Raw genomic sequence first — 19,102 nt, forward strand, 5'->3', positions numbered from 1 at the left:
TATTTTGTATAAATGTGTTATAAAATTAAAGACTGGTTTGTAATAAGATGCAGTTTTTTATTTTAATATCATTAAGCGTTTGCCAGCTCAGTTTCGTCGGGCGGAGGGAACACTCCCTCTTTGAACATCCGCTGCCACTCTTTGCCATTGGGGTAGGTATATTTGTCCAATGTTTCTGGCAAAAACTGTGTGCTGTAGCCGGGCAACTGAAAGTATTTTGTTTTTGATTACATGATGCTAGATTGGATCATTGATAACATTTGAACGCTTGACTTGTGCAAAAGTTAACTTATCTTTCTATATAATTAAAAACAAATGTTAAATTTGTTGCTAGGCGCCAAAACTCGAGTACACCGCTCTACCAAATTCCTATTATTTTATTCTTAATTTCCGTCATCGCACGAGAAAGATTTTAAACAGAATAAATTAATAATTTTTGTTTACATTGACGGTAATCAATAGGATATAATAATGTAAAACGTTATGAAAATATAATCACATTGTTTATCAAATCTTGCAATGTAAGAAACAAAAAAACCTATTTTTACTAGTAAAGGTTTATAATTAAAACAAAGTAATAACTCGTATTTTATAACGTTTTCCATACGACTGAAGTCCTGTAACCTTTGACATTGGTATAGTTTGCCTAAGGAATAAAATCTGTCAATATATAAACGCGTCAAATAAGCGAAATAGAAAAATATTCAATAAATATGTTTGTAATAATCCATATTCAAAAGAATCGTTCGGAATTATGCGACAACACTTTTAGATAAACAGACAGTTTCTATCATATTGGTCTTCTCTGGCATGCTTCTGTTGTAAATAATTACAAATAAATAAACCAATTAAAAGTAATATACATTTACATTTGATTCTTATTTTGTTGCCACTTACTTTCGGTGCAAGATATCTTGCATTCACCACGACGGTAGGGTCGTAGAAATGTTCGTGCTGTTGGTCTACGTACTCGATGAGCCGGCCCTCCATAGTGCCAGACAGTGAGGCGTAGTCCCAATACTGCAGGTGCTGTACCATCTCACATAGACCAACTCCTCCAGCGTGGGGACATACCTTTACTAAAATTTTAAATAAATATACGTGGTCTTTCATTTCGGACCTCATTGGCAGTTGTTTAACGATCCATAAAATCCGTAGACGATCGACTGTAACGGATAAAGCTTAGCGGATTGACAAGTTGAAGTGGCAGTGGACTGGTCACATAAGCCGCGGAACAGTTTGCCGCTAGTTTCTTAAGATTCTGTAGGAGGTAAGGCTACGAATCGGCAAGCGTTATGTAAGGCGTCCAACCATATCCGGTCCTATTAGAAATCTATAAGGAGGGAGAAGAAGTTGATGCTGTTAGCCCGAGAGCTTTTACAGCTTCATCGAAACTGAGTTCACGGAGCGAAATGGTCTGTGAACTTAAAAATAAAACAGAAGCTGAACAGTCGCATTCCAGTTGTACAATGATGTTCGCTCGTAGTACACCGCTCTACTCGAGTAGAGCTGTGTAATGTTGGCAGCGTGGACCACAGGCGAGCCAAGGATGGATCCGGATCCAACCTACGTTCGCCCACGCTGTTCGCGGTTAGGGAGCGGGCGGTCCTATGAACGGTCCAACGTACGATGACATGTAGTCTTATAGATTACTAGACAATTACAATCTAAAACTCATCTCTCGGTTTTGATTATAAAAACCATTTTACTTTTTGGTTATTATCCATATATAACCAATTTAGATACTATTTTCATATTTTTTTATTTTATTGTAGGAAACTTAAAAATATACACAAATTTTTCAAAATATAATGTCAAAAAAAGATTTCAATGTGATACTAAATGATGTACCAAGCCTGTCTAGTGGATTCGTAAATGTAATTTGAATTCAGAATGTTTGGTTCCATAATATTGGTTTCTTTACAATTTCTACCTTCATTCATTGTGTCATAGATTTTTCACACAAAGTTTGAACCCGCGACTCAAGATTGGTAACCTATGTACCTAATAGTTAAACTACTGCTATAATTTTGTAACTTCGATATGTTCTAATATTAAAATCGAAATGTGATTCAAAGTTTATCAAAATTATTAATAACTTTTACAATTACCTTATGGAATAGTAATTAGTTACTAATTTACAACAAAGCCATTAATGCTTTTAATAAAAATAAATCGAATATTAATGATACCTTTTAGTTTCTCGGCCATTAAATACACGGCCAGTATTTCGTTGACGCCGCCAATGCGCGCGGAGTCTATCTGACAAAACTGCATGCCGCCGCTTTGCAGGAACTGTTTGAACATAACACGATTCGCGCACATTTCCCCTGTCGCCACGCCGATGCCATACGGCCTGTATTTAATTTTAAAATTATCAAGTTTTCGTTTAACTTATTCATTAAATACTTCTTAGACTTAACCTAACATTGTGAACGCAGTATTAAGGAAAACTACAAAGTAAGAATGATTATAAAGGCAGATTGGTTATATAGTGTTAAATAATTTATGTTACATCTTTATTCAAAACTCAAATCAACAGTTTCATAAATAATAAATAACGTAATGATTATAGTAAAAAGTATTCTTTAAAATTCGTATTACTACATGTAAAATTAATTAATTATTGCCTGTGATATTGGGCTGTGGCATTTCACTGGAAAAAAGAAATTTCAATCACGAGAATTACTTTATATAGCGAGTATAATGAATTTTTGTCCAAAGTTTTCATAAATCTACAAGTAATATGAAATTTTCATTGACTATTAATTTTTGAACTTTAACTAAATGTCTGCAATCCCAATAAAGGGAATCTATTTATTACATATCGTAAACCTTTTAATGAACTTTGTACTTTGTAATGATCTCGCTTCAGTTCTTAAGAAGTATTAAATATATTAATTTATAATTAAGATGGACATCTTTCAATAATTTTTAGCAAAAACGTAGTAAACAATTTAACAAAATTAGGAGCAATTATGTACTTTAAAGCTTCAGAAATGGCGGCATGTCCCAACACATCGTCAGGAGACGTAGGTTCCTCGATCCATAGTATTTTCAGCGGCGCCAACTTTTTCATCCACTCGATCGCTTCGTTTACACTCCACGCTTGATTTGCATCCACCATCTGTCGTATAATAACAAATTTTAAATCCGTATTTTTAGTAGTTTTAGTTGGAGTAAATCTATATTTATGTAAATAAAAAGAAATTATCAAACGTGTCGCTATAGTACTACCGAAACCGCTGTACCGCGGCTTAAGTTAGCGCGCGACGTGACGGGAGGAATATCCGTCCTTCGCTATCGTGAGTCTGCCGTCAACACTTAGCGGCAGCGCTATGTTCTCTGAGCACTATAAACGAAAATTATCCGTTCAACGCGAACCGCTCAACCGTTAAAACTGTTTTTTCATACTTTAATTAAGGAACGAGAAATATTGGTATAGAGAAAAAAAATATTACAGAAACAATAATAAAAACATCACATTTCTTTTTTGCATACAAACCCCATAGCAAATGAAAACATGCGTCCCTAGCAGTGAAATACTTGACGTCAATAAAAACAAAAAAGATTTGTTAGAATGAAATCAAACTAGAAAGTGTGATATAATAAGTGCATTACGATAATAATATTAGGGGGACTTGAAAGTAACGACGTTTTTGCGCATATCGATATTTGATTGTCATTTGGTAGCTTATTACGTACTTGGAAGACGTTGTATACTAGATGACAAAAGGTTGTTGATAACGAAGGCGAATATATTGTTGATAAGAAATAAAAACTTGTAAAAAATATAGTAGTGTGAATTAAAATTAAGAAAGCGAAATTACATTACGGTCCCTCTAATATAATCACATTATTACTCAGGTAATATGTTTCTTGCCTTGTACTAATTTTACTGGTAACCGTTGCTTATATATTTGAAGACAAGATATATAAAGAGTAAGAAAAAAGAAATAAAGTGATTATTTTGACAAATACTTAATTTTTTTTAATAATTATACTACGATTTGGCAATTACTTAGTACAAAGTCTGTTAGCTAGTGATAAAAATTGATCGAAATACACTTTTTTGTTAACCAAATGTAATCTATTAATAGCACGTATTGTGATACAATTAAAGAACGACTTGGAAGGAGTTTATAACAAATACAAACGTCCAAAGCACACGTACCAAAAAGTTATCGTCTCCAATATATTTTCGTACTGCACTACATCTCCTATAATCATCGTCCAGATTACGACCGACCTTCACTTTGAAATGAGTAAAACCCAGCTCAATGTATTTTTCGCAAAGTTGCTTGACTAGCTCATCGCTGTAACCCATCCAGCCTGCAATATTATAGCAAAATAAAGTTAGTCGAAGTTTCCATATTTATGTTTCAGGCATAATTGATTTTATCAAAACTACTGTTACAGTTTTGTATACGTATGGTAAAGAATCAACCAGGAACGGTACTTAATTTTTTTTCAGTATTAACAGTTACTGAAGTAATGTTCTGAAGCTAAGCATAACTGCAATTATAGTTTCACTGAAACTGCTGTATAGGTCATTCCGTTCAGAAAGTCCGCCGTCAACGCTCGTGGCGGCAGCACTTATGCTCTATTCAGATTCAGTACTGTGTAGTAATAACCCATGCTAAGCTTATAAGATCTTTTGGGAAAGCGTAACCACTCCATAGAGCACCCAGCAAAGCATGAGCTTGACGGCTTAATCAGGAATATGTAACGAAGCAGCCCAAACCGAGAATCCAAGGGGGAGAACCCAAGTCCCTGCAAAGTTACAGTAACATCAATCCGGAAAAGTTGAAGTTGCGAAAAGTGTAGATGCGGGGAGCATAAGACCCTGCAATAAGCGTCTATCAGCTGATACGATGATGATGATGATGATGATGATGATAATCTTACCAACTTGTGTAGTATACGCCGGATATCCGTTTTTCTCCAAATATTCTATTCTTTCCTGCTTTTTAGCTTTTTTATCTTTCAACAATTGCACTGCTTCCTCTTTTGTGATAACATCGGTTATGTAACGGAAATCGATTGTTGACACTAATTCCTATCAAAATTAAACAAAAGCGATAAATACAATAATAACAAAGTACCTAATTTATTCTTATAGATATCTGCGTAATGTTTTAGTTTTGTAAATATCACTGACATTTAGATAAAGTACGCTACTCTTACGTAAATACGTACTAATAGGCCAAAAGTATAAATATAATTTGTTTTGTTGAAACATAAGGTAATAATCAATATAAATGAATATATCGTGAAATCACTTCTTAACATTACCTCTGGTTCCATGTCAACGAGCAGTCTCCACAAAGGCTTATTTTCTATCCTTGCCCAAAGGTCCCAGAGGGAATTGATTATCGCAGCCACGGCTAAATGAATTGCACCCTTTTCAGGACCTATCTAAAAATTAAATGCAATTTATAGGAGAAATGGTAGAGTTTTTATATTGTTAGCAGGGATATTGCGCTACCGATGGTGCCGAAAAGAAGTATCATTAAATTATTTAGTAATATGCAAGTTTGATCAACAATCTTGAATTGACAGCACAAGAACATAACACAGGTTTGTTTTTTTTTTAACATCGCGATTTTTTTTTTGTACGAACAAAAAGTTTTCAGACAAACATTAATACAATATATCTCACTGTCACAGTCGCTCAACGAGCTATGGAGAGGCTTTGCTCGGGTTTTGGAGATACGTAGACGGACGAAAGTAACAGACATAGCCTAGACCGATTGGCAAGATGAAGAATCAACGACCAGGCCACAGTGCAAAGAACAGATGGCTGCTGGGGCCTGACGGTTCTGTAGTGGAGACCACGGACCGGCAAGCGCAGCGAAAGGCGTTCACCCACAATGAGGACAAATGATCTAGTTAATGTCGTTAGAACACGCTAGATGCAGGCCGCATCCAATCAAATTTTTTTTAATTTTTGGAGTGGCCTACGTCCAGCATTGTACATCCTACGGCTGAAATGACAATGATGGTGATAGATTGAACTTCTAATCGAAGAAAAGATACTAACCCATCTCATTTGTGAGTCATTGGTGATGGCTCGCCAGAAGCCAGCGAAATCTGCGAATATGTCAGCGGCATTTTTGCCCAATACAAATTTCTTAAGAGATCTAATAATGAATACCACCACCTCGGTACCGCGTCCACAAGTGAACGTCAACCCGTAGCCGTGCTTGCCATTTTCGGTGGTCGTCGTAACGTAAGCACAAGAGTAGTTCGGGTCAGTGTGCTGAAACATTTTAAATACTAATTTATGGTAGATGTTGATCCATAAAATACTACTGTAAGACTAATATGAAGCTATAATAACGGCGTTATTATTGGCAGGTGTTTTAATTCAAGTTTCTTTAGATGTTACAAAAGAAAAGATATTTTCAACAAAACATAAGTTTTCAAGTTGAATTTTTACTCTCCTATAACTTCCAAATAAATGCTTCTTTTTTTGAATCTATATTCTCAAAAATAATTTATTTTCTACGTACAAAAATTTATTTGAACAAAACTCATTTAAGTGGTAATTATGAAAAAGTGTGTTTATAAAGTTTGCCTTAGATGAACACATTAGTCTAGATTGAAAATTTCCCCCACGGCAGAAATAATGGTGATGATGAAAAACATGGAAGTTTCTTAATATATTTTTAAATGTTTAAAAGCTACTACACTCATGTTAAATAACGTATATGACCACAATAAATAGCACGATTTATTGGATTTTTTTAAAATATGGTTAAATATATAATTGTCTTATAAGTGATATTCATAGGCGCACAGAACAATATCTCTCGTTTAAATAATACTGTTGCGTACATTTCGTCACGTTCAAAGTTGTTTGAGGTTGCATGACGTGGTTATTGTCATTAAAATAGCTGTAAAAATAACATAAAATACAAATATAGACAATGTTCTTTCTATTGAAACAATTGTTTTTAATATTGTCAATTGTTTTATGCATATAAAAAAGTTTTATTTTAGTACTTAATATATGCTGTATACATGGGTATGACAATTACCAAAGCATCAGATCCATGTCCTCCAAGAGATGTGGGAAAGCGTATGTCTTTCACATCGAGCTGAACAATTTTCAAGCCAGTTCTGTCAGGGGCGGGCATCTTGATGCAATCTCACTAACAACTGAAATAGTCGTCTGCTTCCAACGCCTCTGAGATAACCTTTTATTTAGTTGCGACGATATCAGGTCATAACAGGTTTTTACACAAAAACATCGGTAGTTATAAAATAAATTGAACATTTTATTAGGGGGATCGTAAAGTAATATCGGTTTCTTAAATACACGTGACTAAATTTTTAACAAGTTTTTATTTCTAACCAATTATGTATTAACCTTCGTTGTCAACCTTTTGCCATCAAGGAAGAAGGATACAAATTTTCAATGCCGGAGAGGTAAAACTCAATTGATTTTTCTGTAAAATATGTTGACATTACTTTCCGGTGCCTCCAATATTTTAATTTTTTGATATTTTCTTGGTTAGGTAAACGCAGAATATATAAGAAAACTTAAAACTGCCTGGTTACGTTTTTACATATATTTTTAGTTACTGAAAATACTATACGGAAAGTTATCTACTTAATGTGAATTTTTACAACTGTACACATAGCATAACATGTCAACTGTTCACTATGATCAAATTCTTCGAATAAATTATTTAGTAAAGAACATGTAAGCAGAAGGTACTAAAATAAAAACAGTTATTAACGAATCTCATTTTTTATTATTTAAACTAATTCCTTTAGTTTGTATAATTTTAATATAATAATTATAAAATCCAATACAAAAAGTATAAACACATTTAACTTGTCTTGAAAAAATCAATATCCATTAATGATTTTTGCAAGAAAATTGTATGTATTTTTCACTTACAAAATTAATATATATGTACAAATATCATTTGTAGTTTTTTAAACTCACAGTTCAATTCCAATACATTTCTTTGACTAGCAGTTTAATAAAGTGTCTGGTTACAAAGATATCACAATTGTACATAGGTTGCAATTTAGATAAGTATTAAAAATCACAGCAAGAATTTTTAGCACCTCTTAACAATAACATTTAAATTAGATATGAAAGAAAATATACTTATTAAATGCGCAATAACAATAAATTTGTTCATTTAAAAAACCATTCAAGTAACAATGAATTCCTATATATAGCAGAAACTGTTCTTACCTAAAATGCCAAATAACGCTTTAATTGAAAAATTTTCAATTTGTGTATAATACAATTTAGAGTATAAAACGAATATCTTATTGATGACCATCATTTCAGTGGTGAGATTTCCACTGGACATAGGCCTCTCCCATAGATGATGATAATGACATTGTATAATGCACTATTCTTTAAAATATTTCACTGTTAATATACTTTGTTAGATGTGAAGTAAAGGATTAAGTAATTATTAATATGAAAAAAATCATTTAAGAGTATAAAAGCAACAATGTTGAAAAAAAAACATACAAATAAGTTTAATTTAAACTAAGTTATTAAAGATAATATGTAACATGTAGACATATAGTCTAAGTAATCTCCTTATATAAGACATTTAAAGGAATGTTATGTATAGCATAGATATAATTTTAATCTTTCAAACCACTTTAGTTTTTTTGTTCTGCAAACACAGTTCATACAAAAGACTAAAAGTTTATTTCATTAATTTATGACTAAAAACTTTTATTGCCTTTTCAATTTGTTTTAATAGTGATACTAATATTGTTTGATATTTAAAGTTTAGAGATTGATCAACTAAATAAAAAATAATATCTATTTTATCATAAGGAATTATTTAGACATTGATTTACGTATTTTAATTTATCATACTTAAATTATAAAATTAAAATCTTGTTTTCCACAGAAATAAATTGGTGATTTGCTTTTAAAGTATCATCAGATGTGTTATATTAAATATTATTGTTTAGCTGTTTATGTACTCTCTATGGAGTTGGACTATGCACAAAGACTGCCAAATCATATTGTCATCTTGGGCAGCTCCTCCAAATATTTGTAAATTACAGGACTTACATTAGATATATATTCACCTAAATATAGTAATACCGCGCTTTACGCGACCCCGTTATACGCGGTTTTACTATAACGCGAATTGCAAATTTCGCGTTCAAATGCCTCGAATTACGCGAAAGATTGCGTATAAATATAATGTAATCATCAACTTCTCTATGGTGTCTTGACCATCTGTTAAACAATTAAAAACAGTGTTGGGTGTTATGGACGTATTTTACAAGAACGTAAACAAAACGTTACCCAAAGGACAATAGATGTATTTTTCCGTAAAAAATAAGAGTATGTGTTGTATAAAAGTGTTCCTAGAATTAAAGTGATTGATTAAAATGATTTGTATTTTTTTGTAATAATTTTTGACTATGTTTAATTAATCATAAACCTCGTCACGCGAATTTCAGTTAACGCGATTTTTTTTGGAACGTATCCCTCGCGTAAAGCGGGGTATTACTGTATATACTTGCAATTGAAAATAACTAATGAATTGGTGTTTGCACCTGAAATATAAATATCTTGAGCATCTTTACTTTTAGACTTTTTTTTAAATTGTAGAAACATTAGCCACAATGTTTTTTTTTGTTAGTATCTACATTGTCTTATTTAGTTCTTAGATCTATTTACTTTATATTTCAATTATTGCTATTATAATAACTTTCCCCTAATAATTTTATTGTAAACATGATTTTTACTCTGTCAAATCCAAAAATATGATCTTATCTGTACCATTACATGGTAAGTGATCGACACTGCCTAATATACTCGCAAAATTAGGGAAAATACACTTGCATACTATATATAACAGAAACAGAACATCTGACTATCAAGCACTGCACTAAATTTATATATATTTGTAGAAGTTTCATGTGTTTTCATAACATAATTTACATATAATTTCATTATTACAACACATACTGGCTTTGAATGTTTTCTTACTCTCAATTTTTTTCATAACATTTATTAAGCTTTTTACTCATTATTCTTCTTATGTATAATTGACAATTCTTTAACAAGCTGTCTTTCGCCTTCTCTCCAAAGTATTTTTACAAGTTTACCTAAAGTTCCTTCATCATCATTGCGCACCCAATCAAGGAGTATTTTATAGCGTACCTGTAATGTAAAATTTATTTTCAATGACTAATATTGAATAAACAAATTTGTGACAATAAGTCAATGTCAATAAGGCCATTTTTTTAATTTACATTAAGATAAATTCTTACGAACAAAACAATTGCTAGAAAGTTATTACAAAACCATTACTTTTTCTCCATATAAACTGTTAATACAAGTGTTTTAATTTACTTGTGTAAATGATTAGACATATTTTTTTAAATTATACTATAACATCTCTAATAACTTTTGACAGTACAAATAAGTCAATGCAGCTTGTAATACAAAAAACAATTCAAGATATATTGAGATCTTGGAAAGGCTATAAGCCTTAATTAGATTAAAAATATCAATATATTTTTAAAAATGAATTTGTAGTTATTAAAAATAGCAATTTAAATAACTGCAAATTTACAACATAAGTGATACAGCATATTTTTTCCAGATAAGTGCTATCTTGCCACATACCATGTTATCAAATTGTTGTTCTAAAAAAAGCATTGATACTGATTTGAATAACTACCTGTGCTATATATTTTTAACAGCATGAATTTTAAAATATAACATATATTCAATCATACAGTTGATAAAATTAAAGTTTGATATATTTCCACTTAAATGGTTAAATTTTATGCACAATGAAAAATTAATTATTTACAAAAAACTATAATATGTTTCTCTCTTGGGTTTTGGGTGAGTGTAGCTACTAATATGGCCAAAGAGTATTAACCATCTTGGTCTGAATTCCAAGCTCTTTATTCCCAACAATAAGTTTGTCATAACAAAATTTCTAACCTAAGCCCAAATACTAAAGTACATCACTGACTTTTAGGTGAACTCAAATGCTAAACTAGTCTGGATTAACATCCATGTTTTAAGTTATTAAAAAAACCCATTAGCCTGTTGCATTAAAGATAAATTTAAATTAATTCAGAAGTTTAGTTTACATACCTCTGATATACCTTTATGACCTTCATCTATTTCAAAAGTTTCAATTCTGTTTTTACTGTAACCGAGTGATAAAAATATATTTTGCCAGTTTTTGCCAAGGTTCTTTGAAATATAGTCCATATATTCATGTGTGGGCTGGAAGACACAATCATTTAATTACTGAAAAATGGTATCATAACAAATAAATTTTCAATTCTATATAGTTACTTTTACAAAAACAATTATTAAGGTCTATTATAGTCTTTTTTTACCAGAGCCATTTTAATGGGAGTTACTGAATATCCCTGTAAACAATGTTATTAATAAAAGCTAATATGTATTAGATAAATGTCTGTAGAGAATATACCTGAACTGTAGATTCCATTACTAGTTCAATAAGGTTATTCTTTTCAATGTCTTCCTTATCTTCTTTGGGTTGCTTTTGTTGAACATTTGTTGGGCCCATGTAGTACACAACTTCATTGCCCCAGTGAACGTCACGAGAATTAACTATATTAATTACATTTCCAGTAGCTGTTAAAAAGATTAAATGAAAAAATAAAAATAAACGAAGAAAAAATATATAAATGAAAATATAAAAGCTGATAAAAATTGACTTAAATGACCTATTAATGTTTGGAGAAATACCTTTTATGCATGAGACTGTATGCTTTCATTAAAAAATATTCATATGATAAACACACCTTGAACGTTCACGTTGCTATTGCTTCCTTGTTTGTCATCTTTGTTTCCCTTTTTTGGCGATCCAAAACTATCTTTCTTTTTGTTGGGCTTAAAGAAATTGTTGTTAAAAGACGATTTTTTCTTTTCCTTTTTGGGTAAATCCGTGTAAATGTCTTCAGATTCTTCATTATTATATACGTTGTCATTCTCTCCGCTATCATTTTCATTAAAAACATCTTCAGCCTCAGGTCGCGGAGGTCGAGGAACAGCATCAGATTTTAGATTACGAAAGATATCAAAAATTTTTGCTGCCATAATAGATAAAAATTGATTCAATTAAAATATAAATACGCTTAAAACGGTAAAATGTATAAACAAATTAAATATATAACAAATACTTTCTTTAAATCGGAAGTTCGTCGATGACGTCTCTTGTCCAATATTTGTCATAGGGAAATTTTACCTACAGACTATTAATTACAAATTTAAGCACTGTCGGTGAACAGGTTATAAACGAATAGTATCAGAAAAGAACTTTACGGGTTTACATATATTCTAGTTGTCTCAATGCATTAACTGAATTTAGTAACTAATAGTAATAATAATAGTCAAAATAATTAGAAATAAACTATGATGTATGCTGAATGTAACAAATGTAGCGTAAAATATTCTTTGTTGGGATAAAACTATAAATTATTAACGTTCCTTTTAATTTCCGTTCACATTACCATGATATGAATAATGATAAGTTTTATTCTTAGAGCATTTTAATTCACTTCTACGTAGATTAGAAAGCAAAGTCCTAAATAAAAAAAAATTAGTTTTCTGCAAAAAGTTGGAAGTTAAATCCCGAAATATTATACGTAACATGGTAACAGACGTAACAACCTCAGAACTTTCTAGCGAGTTAAAGTAGTAGAATCCGTCTACCTTTAAAACTGGTATGAATGGGTTATAAGAGACCGTATCATAAAATTATATTATAATAGCAATTTTTTAACAAAATCTTAATAAATAAATGTATATCTCTTAGACCAGCTTTTAACTAGGCATTATACAAACCGGAATTCAGCATGTGTACGTGTTTACCATTATTAAACCTTTTTGGACATCTATGACACTTACCATTTTTATTTGTTCTATTTTTGAAGGTTTATGCTTTCTTTCTAATTTTGTAATTTATACTGCAACTATAACATTTTTAACAAACTTTTATTAAACAAATTATATAACTTCTATACATACATTTTGCAATGGATAACAATTTTCCATTTTCCCTTACAAATTTTTTAAAGTTGGTATTCTTCGAAACAATTTACGCAAAATATGATACAAGCCCACAACCATGTTCTCCGAGAAAAAAAAGTGCGGGTAGAAGCGGTGGCGGTGATGCTCCATGCATGTCTGATTGTTCTTGCAATTCTCAAAAGTCTTCAACGAATACTGTGTGTGATCGCGGTAAGACTGGAGCTGGTGTCACGGGTTCCCGCACAGATTATGGACAAAGATGCGCTGATAAAGGTTCCGAAGACTTGCCCGACAGTGCTATGAATCCGGGTTTGTTGCGTAACATACACAATGCGGCTAGATATAGACTGCCTCAGTGTTTTGAGGGCGCTTGCGTCTCTGTTAAGCAAAAATCGAATAGTAATTGGATATTCGGACATTCTATGTCCTTCAGTTCGGTATCTCCTGGTGGTTATAAAGTACTATTGTCGTACGTAGATAAACAGAAACCTATCGCTCTGCCATATTTTGTGATGGAAGCAGCTCCTGGTGGGCAAATGAGTTGCGAAGTTCGCGTGAGTCCGACGCAAGCAACCCGCGCTACCGTTGTCGCGCAGCTAGCTAAAGGGGAGTTGACCAGCTTCGAAAGTATCATTGACGCCTACTTTAACACATTCACGGCTTCGGTTATTGCAGTGAACCGAGAGTTTATTGCGTTGCATTTTTTACAGGTATTATACAATTAAGTCTAAATCTTTTTGTAATTTCATTAAATAAATTGTAGTTAATATTCAATTAATAACAATCGACTCACAGGCAAATGAAAAGTTGTAAATAGAATCAATGTGCAAACATTAATTTTTTTTGGAAAACTGTAATCAATTTGTCTGCATGCAATATAGTCGTTTATTTAATTTGCTTATTTAAGTGTTTAATTATAGAAATACTTAGTCGCAGTTGTAGTTCGTTTCTGTTTATTTTCTGTTTATTCAGTTATGCATCTTTTAAATTATGAATAATGAAGTCTTCGGCACAATTAATATATAATCAGTTATTCGTTACATATTATGTATGTTTTAATTTGAGTTAAAAAAATGATCAAAATAGTGTCATCGCCATGTCCTGCATTAGGTGTGTATTGGATTGCAGTATACAGTATATAAAATGATTGAACTCCAGTCGTTTCAAGTGACCCGCACTGCCTTTTGTGGCGATTATTTAAAAAAACCCATTCTGGGTTAAATTTGATATGTTAAAAATATACCCGGTAGACGCTAGCTATAAGGGCCCTACTTTGTCAATATGCATTTTTATAGACTTTCCATCTACCTCTTGAGGGTGAAATTTCATGAAATCTATTCTAAGTTGATTTCTACTTGACGACGGAATATTCTTTTTAAATTTTAAGTATTTAACTTTACAGTTCCAGCGATATCGTGATGAGTCAGTACATAGGTCGAAATATATTATTTATACAGGTTGATTACTTATAGACTTAATAAGGGTAAGTGTATACCTTTAAAGCTCTTCCACATGTGTACAATTATGCTGTGTAAAAAGATCACTCTGAAATTTTATCGGAATGTGACGGGCTATTAGCTTTTGGCAGTACAAAGTTTGCAGGGACAAATTATAAACAATAATTAATTTTAACGGGTAGTAATCTGAATTTCATAAACCCTTTTTACTAGATTATCATTACGTTTATTATTATTTATGTAATCATTTATTTTTGGATAGGGTGTACCATACATTAATTGACAGCAAATGAACTATTCATTTGCCCCTGAAATTTTTATACCTATAATCAATGACAGATATTAAATTAGAAGTGTTTCCTATACATCCTTGATTAACAGGCGTTAACGAAGAATCTGTCGGTGGGCGCGGAAGTGGTGGCTCGCGGACGAACGCCGGAGCTGAGCGCCACCTCGGCAGCCGCCCGCTGGGTGACGGACGACTACTCGCTAAGTGCTACGCTCGGGAACCGCGGTCTCGACCTCTGCTACGCACGAGCCCTTAAACCGCATCTAACTGCCGCCGCTATGCTTGAGGTAACATGTGATCTATATAAAAGTAAGCCTTATTTTCCTTGGTGACATCATAACTTTAGTAACTGTTTTTATTTTTAAAGTTCTTAATGCTTTGTAGGAAATTTTTAGGGAAAAACCATGACTTCCATTGCAGATTTTATTTTCAATATCGATTAATATATCGCAAGATCCTTGGGTATCTGTGACATCCATCTTGTCATACGACAACTCAGCAGTATGGGAAAACCATACATAACATTTTAATTATCAAGTTAAGAATTGAATATTCAAGCTAAGATAGGACAAAGTCTATCGGGTCAGCTAGTATAGCTAGTATGTTGGAACTATGATGATTATTTAATTACCTGGTAAAGGTAATTTTGTGAAGTAAGTCCTGTAACGTAATGAGAGGTATATTACTACTGCCCTAAGGAAAGCAGAATGCGGGAAGGGCATGGATCGTCGTACAACTCGTCATAAATTCCGTAAAGGCATTTTAGTAAGATTATGATTAAAAAGGAGAAAGAAATTTGGTGTAAATAACGGGATTGTTCACACCAACATCAAATCTCCGAACCGTCACTCTCGAAATTTTAGAAAGCACGTTACAGTTACAATCCAAGCCGAAGTGATGGATAACCGACCACATCTTTAAGCGTCCGTCTAATTTCCCGGAAGCTTAGAAGCATCTTGGAAGAATAAATAACTGATATTTATCCCGAGCCAAGACTCCTGAGATGGCTTAGTAAATGTAAAACGATATAGGCTAAGCGTTTTCGGTGAAGTTATAAATAACAAAAGGCAAATAGCATTTGATTAACAGTTAATGGATGGATATTATAACTGGAAAAGATCAGTAGTAGCTTTCTTGCGTGTTTTTTAAAATTTCAATATTGCAAGTAATGAACATTATCACCACTTCGGCCGTAATATGTACACTGTTGGACATAGGCCTCCTTTATAGATTTAAAAAACAAAGATTAATGCATATATAGCCAATAGGATGGTTTGTGGAGGAAGATACACAACACAAAAGGAGCAGTAAAAAAACATTAAATAAATATTACTTTCATCACGTTTACCATCATTAAAGAAATGGGAAAACCACTACTGGATATAAGCTTTCTCATAGATTTCTAAAAGGAGGTAAAGGGAAGTAGGTTTACACTCAGCGTCTTTGCGACGACCTTACCAAGTTCACTGTCAATCGGTCATGTTTTTTATCTTTCAATTAACATAAGAAGAGCTTACTTTACTTATGCAAAGAAACATGATAATATATTATAAATTTTCTGAGTAAATTTGATATTGCAATTTTATGTACATACGAAAATTTAAAGTCCAGACAATCAAGATGTTTCGAAAGTAATACTTGGCAGTGTATATTTCACAAGTTAAACTTGTCACTATTAATTTCCGACAAACATGCAACGACACAATATGAAAATACAGGCCGCTGGGTGTTATTTTAAACTTTTAAACTAAAATACAAGCGAAGTCGGAAAAGTTTTCATTTTGTTGATAAAACGTAAAGTTTTATAACGATGATTGTATTTTGCTCTATCTAATTTAGTTTTAATTTATTTATTTTTATGGATCCCCCATTATGTTAGAACGACATTGCATACTTTGTTAGATTTTAAGAAATATTTACATTTATAATTAGTAGCACATTAATATAAATGCTAGAGCGCAAAACAGAGTAGGTAGTAGTCCAGTACAAGAGAAGAGAATGAGCAAAGCTGCGTTTACACCAGAGATTTGTGGAGGTAGCGGAGCGATATGAGTGGGGGAGATGTGTTGAGGTGTTTTAGTCACTGCTTGCGCACATTCCACGCAATACATCTATCCCAAAACTTCTTTAGCGCACACTTTTGCTTTATTTTTTGAAACTGCGAACGCTAGAGCTGCGCTGAGCGAGGCTATGTAAATGGAGTGATTCTTTTGGTTCCAAACCACTCCCTACACATTCATCTCTGGTGGAAACGCAGCCTTATACTGCGACGCTCATTTCTATCACCAAACGATTAACGCAACTGAAACTAAAGAAGTTATTGCCAAATTGAATTAATGTAACATTCTAATGCGGCGAAACCTAATACAGTTGTGTATAGGGATTTACATTAAAATAAGCAATGCATTCACTTGAGCGTTGATCCTTAACTACACACTTAACATAAATAACAGGTTAGCTTCATTGGTCAGTAAAAAGCTTTAAGGATTATCAATCACTATGTATAAAGTGATCACTCTGAAATACTTCACATTGATTTATTTTCTGTATTGAAATACGTCTGGCCAATAACTTCTGATATTACAAATTCCGCAGGGACAGAAATATTTTAATCATAATGTGTAGTAAGTTCAGTTTTAAAAATGCGTGTTCTTGCTATATTATCATTGCGCTATTTATTGTCTAAACCATTGATTCTTGGATAATATAGCATAATTTAATTGACAGTAAACGAACAAAACATTCGCCCCCTTAAAAGCTTTCATACCTAATACCAACCATCTTGCGTACTTTTTTAGTTTTTCTTCGAAAATGAGTGGCTGTGATGTAACTATGATGATGAGATTTGATGACGTGGGCGTGACTGAGAATGGCCTCTGGAATAGTTTCTAAAGTCTCGTTAGTTGTGTTGAAAATATAAAAAAAAAAAACAATATTGAACAGAGGGTCACGATGAACGTGTACAATGGAAACCGAATGAAAGTATAAATGTAAAAGAAAAATGTTTCTTTATTTGACCTTCTATTTAGTTTTATTTATTTTGAAAACATGCCAAAAGACATAAGTTTACATTAGTATATATGTTTGCCTATTGTAGGCGTTCATAGCTCTGGCCATATGTTAGCTTATATCTAAACGTTAACAACTTAATGGAAAAAAACAAGACACAAACAATCTGTATTAAATTAATTACAGACAAGATTTTATCCTGCTGTTACTGTGTTCTATTTTAGGATCATCTAAATCTGTTCATAAATTATTAAAAAAGAAATAAAGACGATTTGTACCAGCTGATTAAAGATATCGATAAACGGGTGTGACATTTATAGAATTTGGATTGACAGTCGTAATAGCAAGAATACTTTTACACTTAATGTTACTAAAGCAGATACTACTTCACTTAATAAGGTTTTAGTTATATTTTTATTGGCACCGGAAGACGCCGATGCAGATCACTTGTAACCGGGACTATTGGAATTCTACGGAAGAATGCTGGAATATGTAGCTTGTCGACTGCCACTTGCCAATCCGCTGGGCAATGTCGGTTATTTTCAATCATATACGGATTCCTCATACCTGATTGAGAAATCCCAAACATAGCTCTCTCCATAGCTCGCTGAGTGACTATGAACTTGAGTCCGAAGAGAGAGACTACTGCCATCAAAGAGTAGTACATAAAGAGTGCTAATATTTTTTTTTACATTTTTCCCATTGAGCCTCGTTATTTTTTAAGCAATATTTGTTTTCAGGTCGGTTTTGCGATTCGGAGGGCAGTGGCTACTTTGGCGTATGAATGGCGTGCTGCAGACTGGACGGTGCGTGCGTCCGTTGACTCCGACGGCCTGGTCGGCGCCACACTTCAGCGAGCTCTGGGAGGGAAGAGGGCTCAGTTAGCTTGCGCTATTTCTGCCCTGCTAAACCATCCTAACGATAAATTTAGACTCGGGTTTGGGGTTACTGCAGCTATAATATGATTAATAACATTGAGTGCTGTTAAGAGGCGTATAACTTTACATTTTGAATAGACTAGACTAAAACACCACTAAGATGTAAAACTGATTATCAACTCTTTTAGTTCCCGTTTTCATAACTTAAGGTCTTCCAACTTTTTTAAAGTGTACCTGTGAAACTTTGTACCGTGACCTCTCTTAGTTTTACTACCTGTATAAAATCATTATTTTAAATTTAAGAAATGCTTTTTGGTAATTTATCAATAAAAATATTTTAAATCATGTCTTTTTCAATAACGGTACTCATACGATCTATAATGAAATTCAAACTACTATGCGATCACATCGATGGTTTGTAAAATGACTATTATTC

General features: G+C 32.6%; 3 protein-coding genes across 3 annotated transcripts; 1 reads left to right on the forward strand and 2 right to left on the reverse strand.

The window, feature by feature from the left end:
• Positions 1 to 54: 54 nt before the first annotated feature.
• On the reverse strand, positions 55 to 7,151 carry LOC137926831 (mitochondrial enolase superfamily member 1-like). The gene is made up of 9 exons (XM_068770545.1): positions 7,044 to 7,151; positions 6,044 to 6,262; positions 5,296 to 5,418; positions 4,909 to 5,059; positions 4,175 to 4,332; positions 2,985 to 3,127; positions 2,193 to 2,356; positions 898 to 1,079; positions 55 to 206 (listed from the first exon to the last, which is right to left on the reverse strand). The coding sequence occupies exons 1-9, from the start codon at positions 7,140 to 7,142 to the stop codon at positions 72 to 74; spliced, it is 1,374 nt and encodes a 457-aa protein (XP_068626646.1). The 5' UTR covers positions 7,143 to 7,151; the 3' UTR covers positions 55 to 71.
• An 823-nt stretch (positions 7,152 to 7,974) lies between these two features.
• imd (immune deficiency) lies at positions 7,975 to 12,217 on the reverse strand. The gene is made up of 4 exons (XM_068770373.1): positions 11,806 to 12,217; positions 11,469 to 11,635; positions 11,123 to 11,257; positions 7,975 to 10,171 (listed from the first exon to the last, which is right to left on the reverse strand). Exons 1-4 carry the CDS (start codon positions 12,098 to 12,100, stop codon positions 10,031 to 10,033), a joined length of 738 nt encoding a protein of 245 aa, XP_068626474.1. The 5' UTR covers positions 12,101 to 12,217; the 3' UTR covers positions 7,975 to 10,030.
• Positions 12,218 to 13,038: 821 nt separating this feature from the next.
• Positions 13,039 to 18,913, forward strand: LOC137927036 (mitochondrial import receptor subunit TOM40 homolog). The gene is made up of 3 exons (XM_068770822.1): positions 13,039 to 13,743; positions 14,872 to 15,066; positions 18,529 to 18,913. Exons 1-3 carry the CDS (start codon positions 13,039 to 13,041, stop codon positions 18,751 to 18,753), a joined length of 1,125 nt encoding a protein of 374 aa, XP_068626923.1. The 3' UTR covers positions 18,754 to 18,913.
• The last annotated feature ends 189 nt before the right edge of the window (positions 18,914 to 19,102 follow it).

This window comes from Battus philenor, unplaced genomic scaffold (assembly GCF_028537555.1).
Source record: "Battus philenor isolate CCGP_79_NKW_IND1 unplaced genomic scaffold, ilBatPhil1.0.hap1 SCAF_3, whole genome shotgun sequence".
Taxonomy (NCBI): domain Eukaryota; kingdom Metazoa; phylum Arthropoda; class Insecta; order Lepidoptera; family Papilionidae; genus Battus; species Battus philenor.

Excerpts from the sequence above, each read along its gene's own strand:
- imd (XM_068770373.1), bottom strand. The coding sequence starts at position 12,100 with ATGGCAGCAAAAATTTTTGATATCTTTCGTAATCTAAAATCTGATGCT. Across the intron at positions 11,636-11,805 it reads TAGCAACGTGAACGTTCAAG|CTACTGGAAATGTAATTAAT; the intron begins GTGTGTTTATCA and ends TCTTTTTAACAG. Across the intron at positions 10,172-11,122 it reads GTCATAAAGGTATATCAGAG|GTACGCTATAAAATACTCCT; the intron begins GTATGTAAACTA and ends TTTACATTACAG.
- LOC137926831 (XM_068770545.1), bottom strand. The coding sequence starts at position 7,142 with ATGCCCGCCCCTGACAGAACTGGCTTGAAAATTGTTCAGCTCGATGTG. Across the intron at positions 3,128-4,174 it reads TTGGAGACGATAACTTTTTG|ATGGTGGATGCAAATCAAGC; the intron begins GTACGTGTGCTT and ends ATTATACGACAG. Across the intron at positions 2,357-2,984 it reads GCCATTTCTGAAGCTTTAAA|GCCGTATGGCATCGGCGTGG; the intron begins GTACATAATTGC and ends AATTAAATACAG.
- LOC137927036 (XM_068770822.1), top strand. The coding sequence starts at position 13,039 with ATGGATAACAATTTTCCATTTTCCCTTACAAATTTTTTAAAGTTGGTA. Across the intron at positions 13,744-14,871 it reads TTGCGTTGCATTTTTTACAG|GCGTTAACGAAGAATCTGTC; the intron begins GTATTATACAAT and ends CTTGATTAACAG. Across the intron at positions 15,067-18,528 it reads CTGCCGCCGCTATGCTTGAG|GTCGGTTTTGCGATTCGGAG; the intron begins GTAACATGTGAT and ends ATTTGTTTTCAG.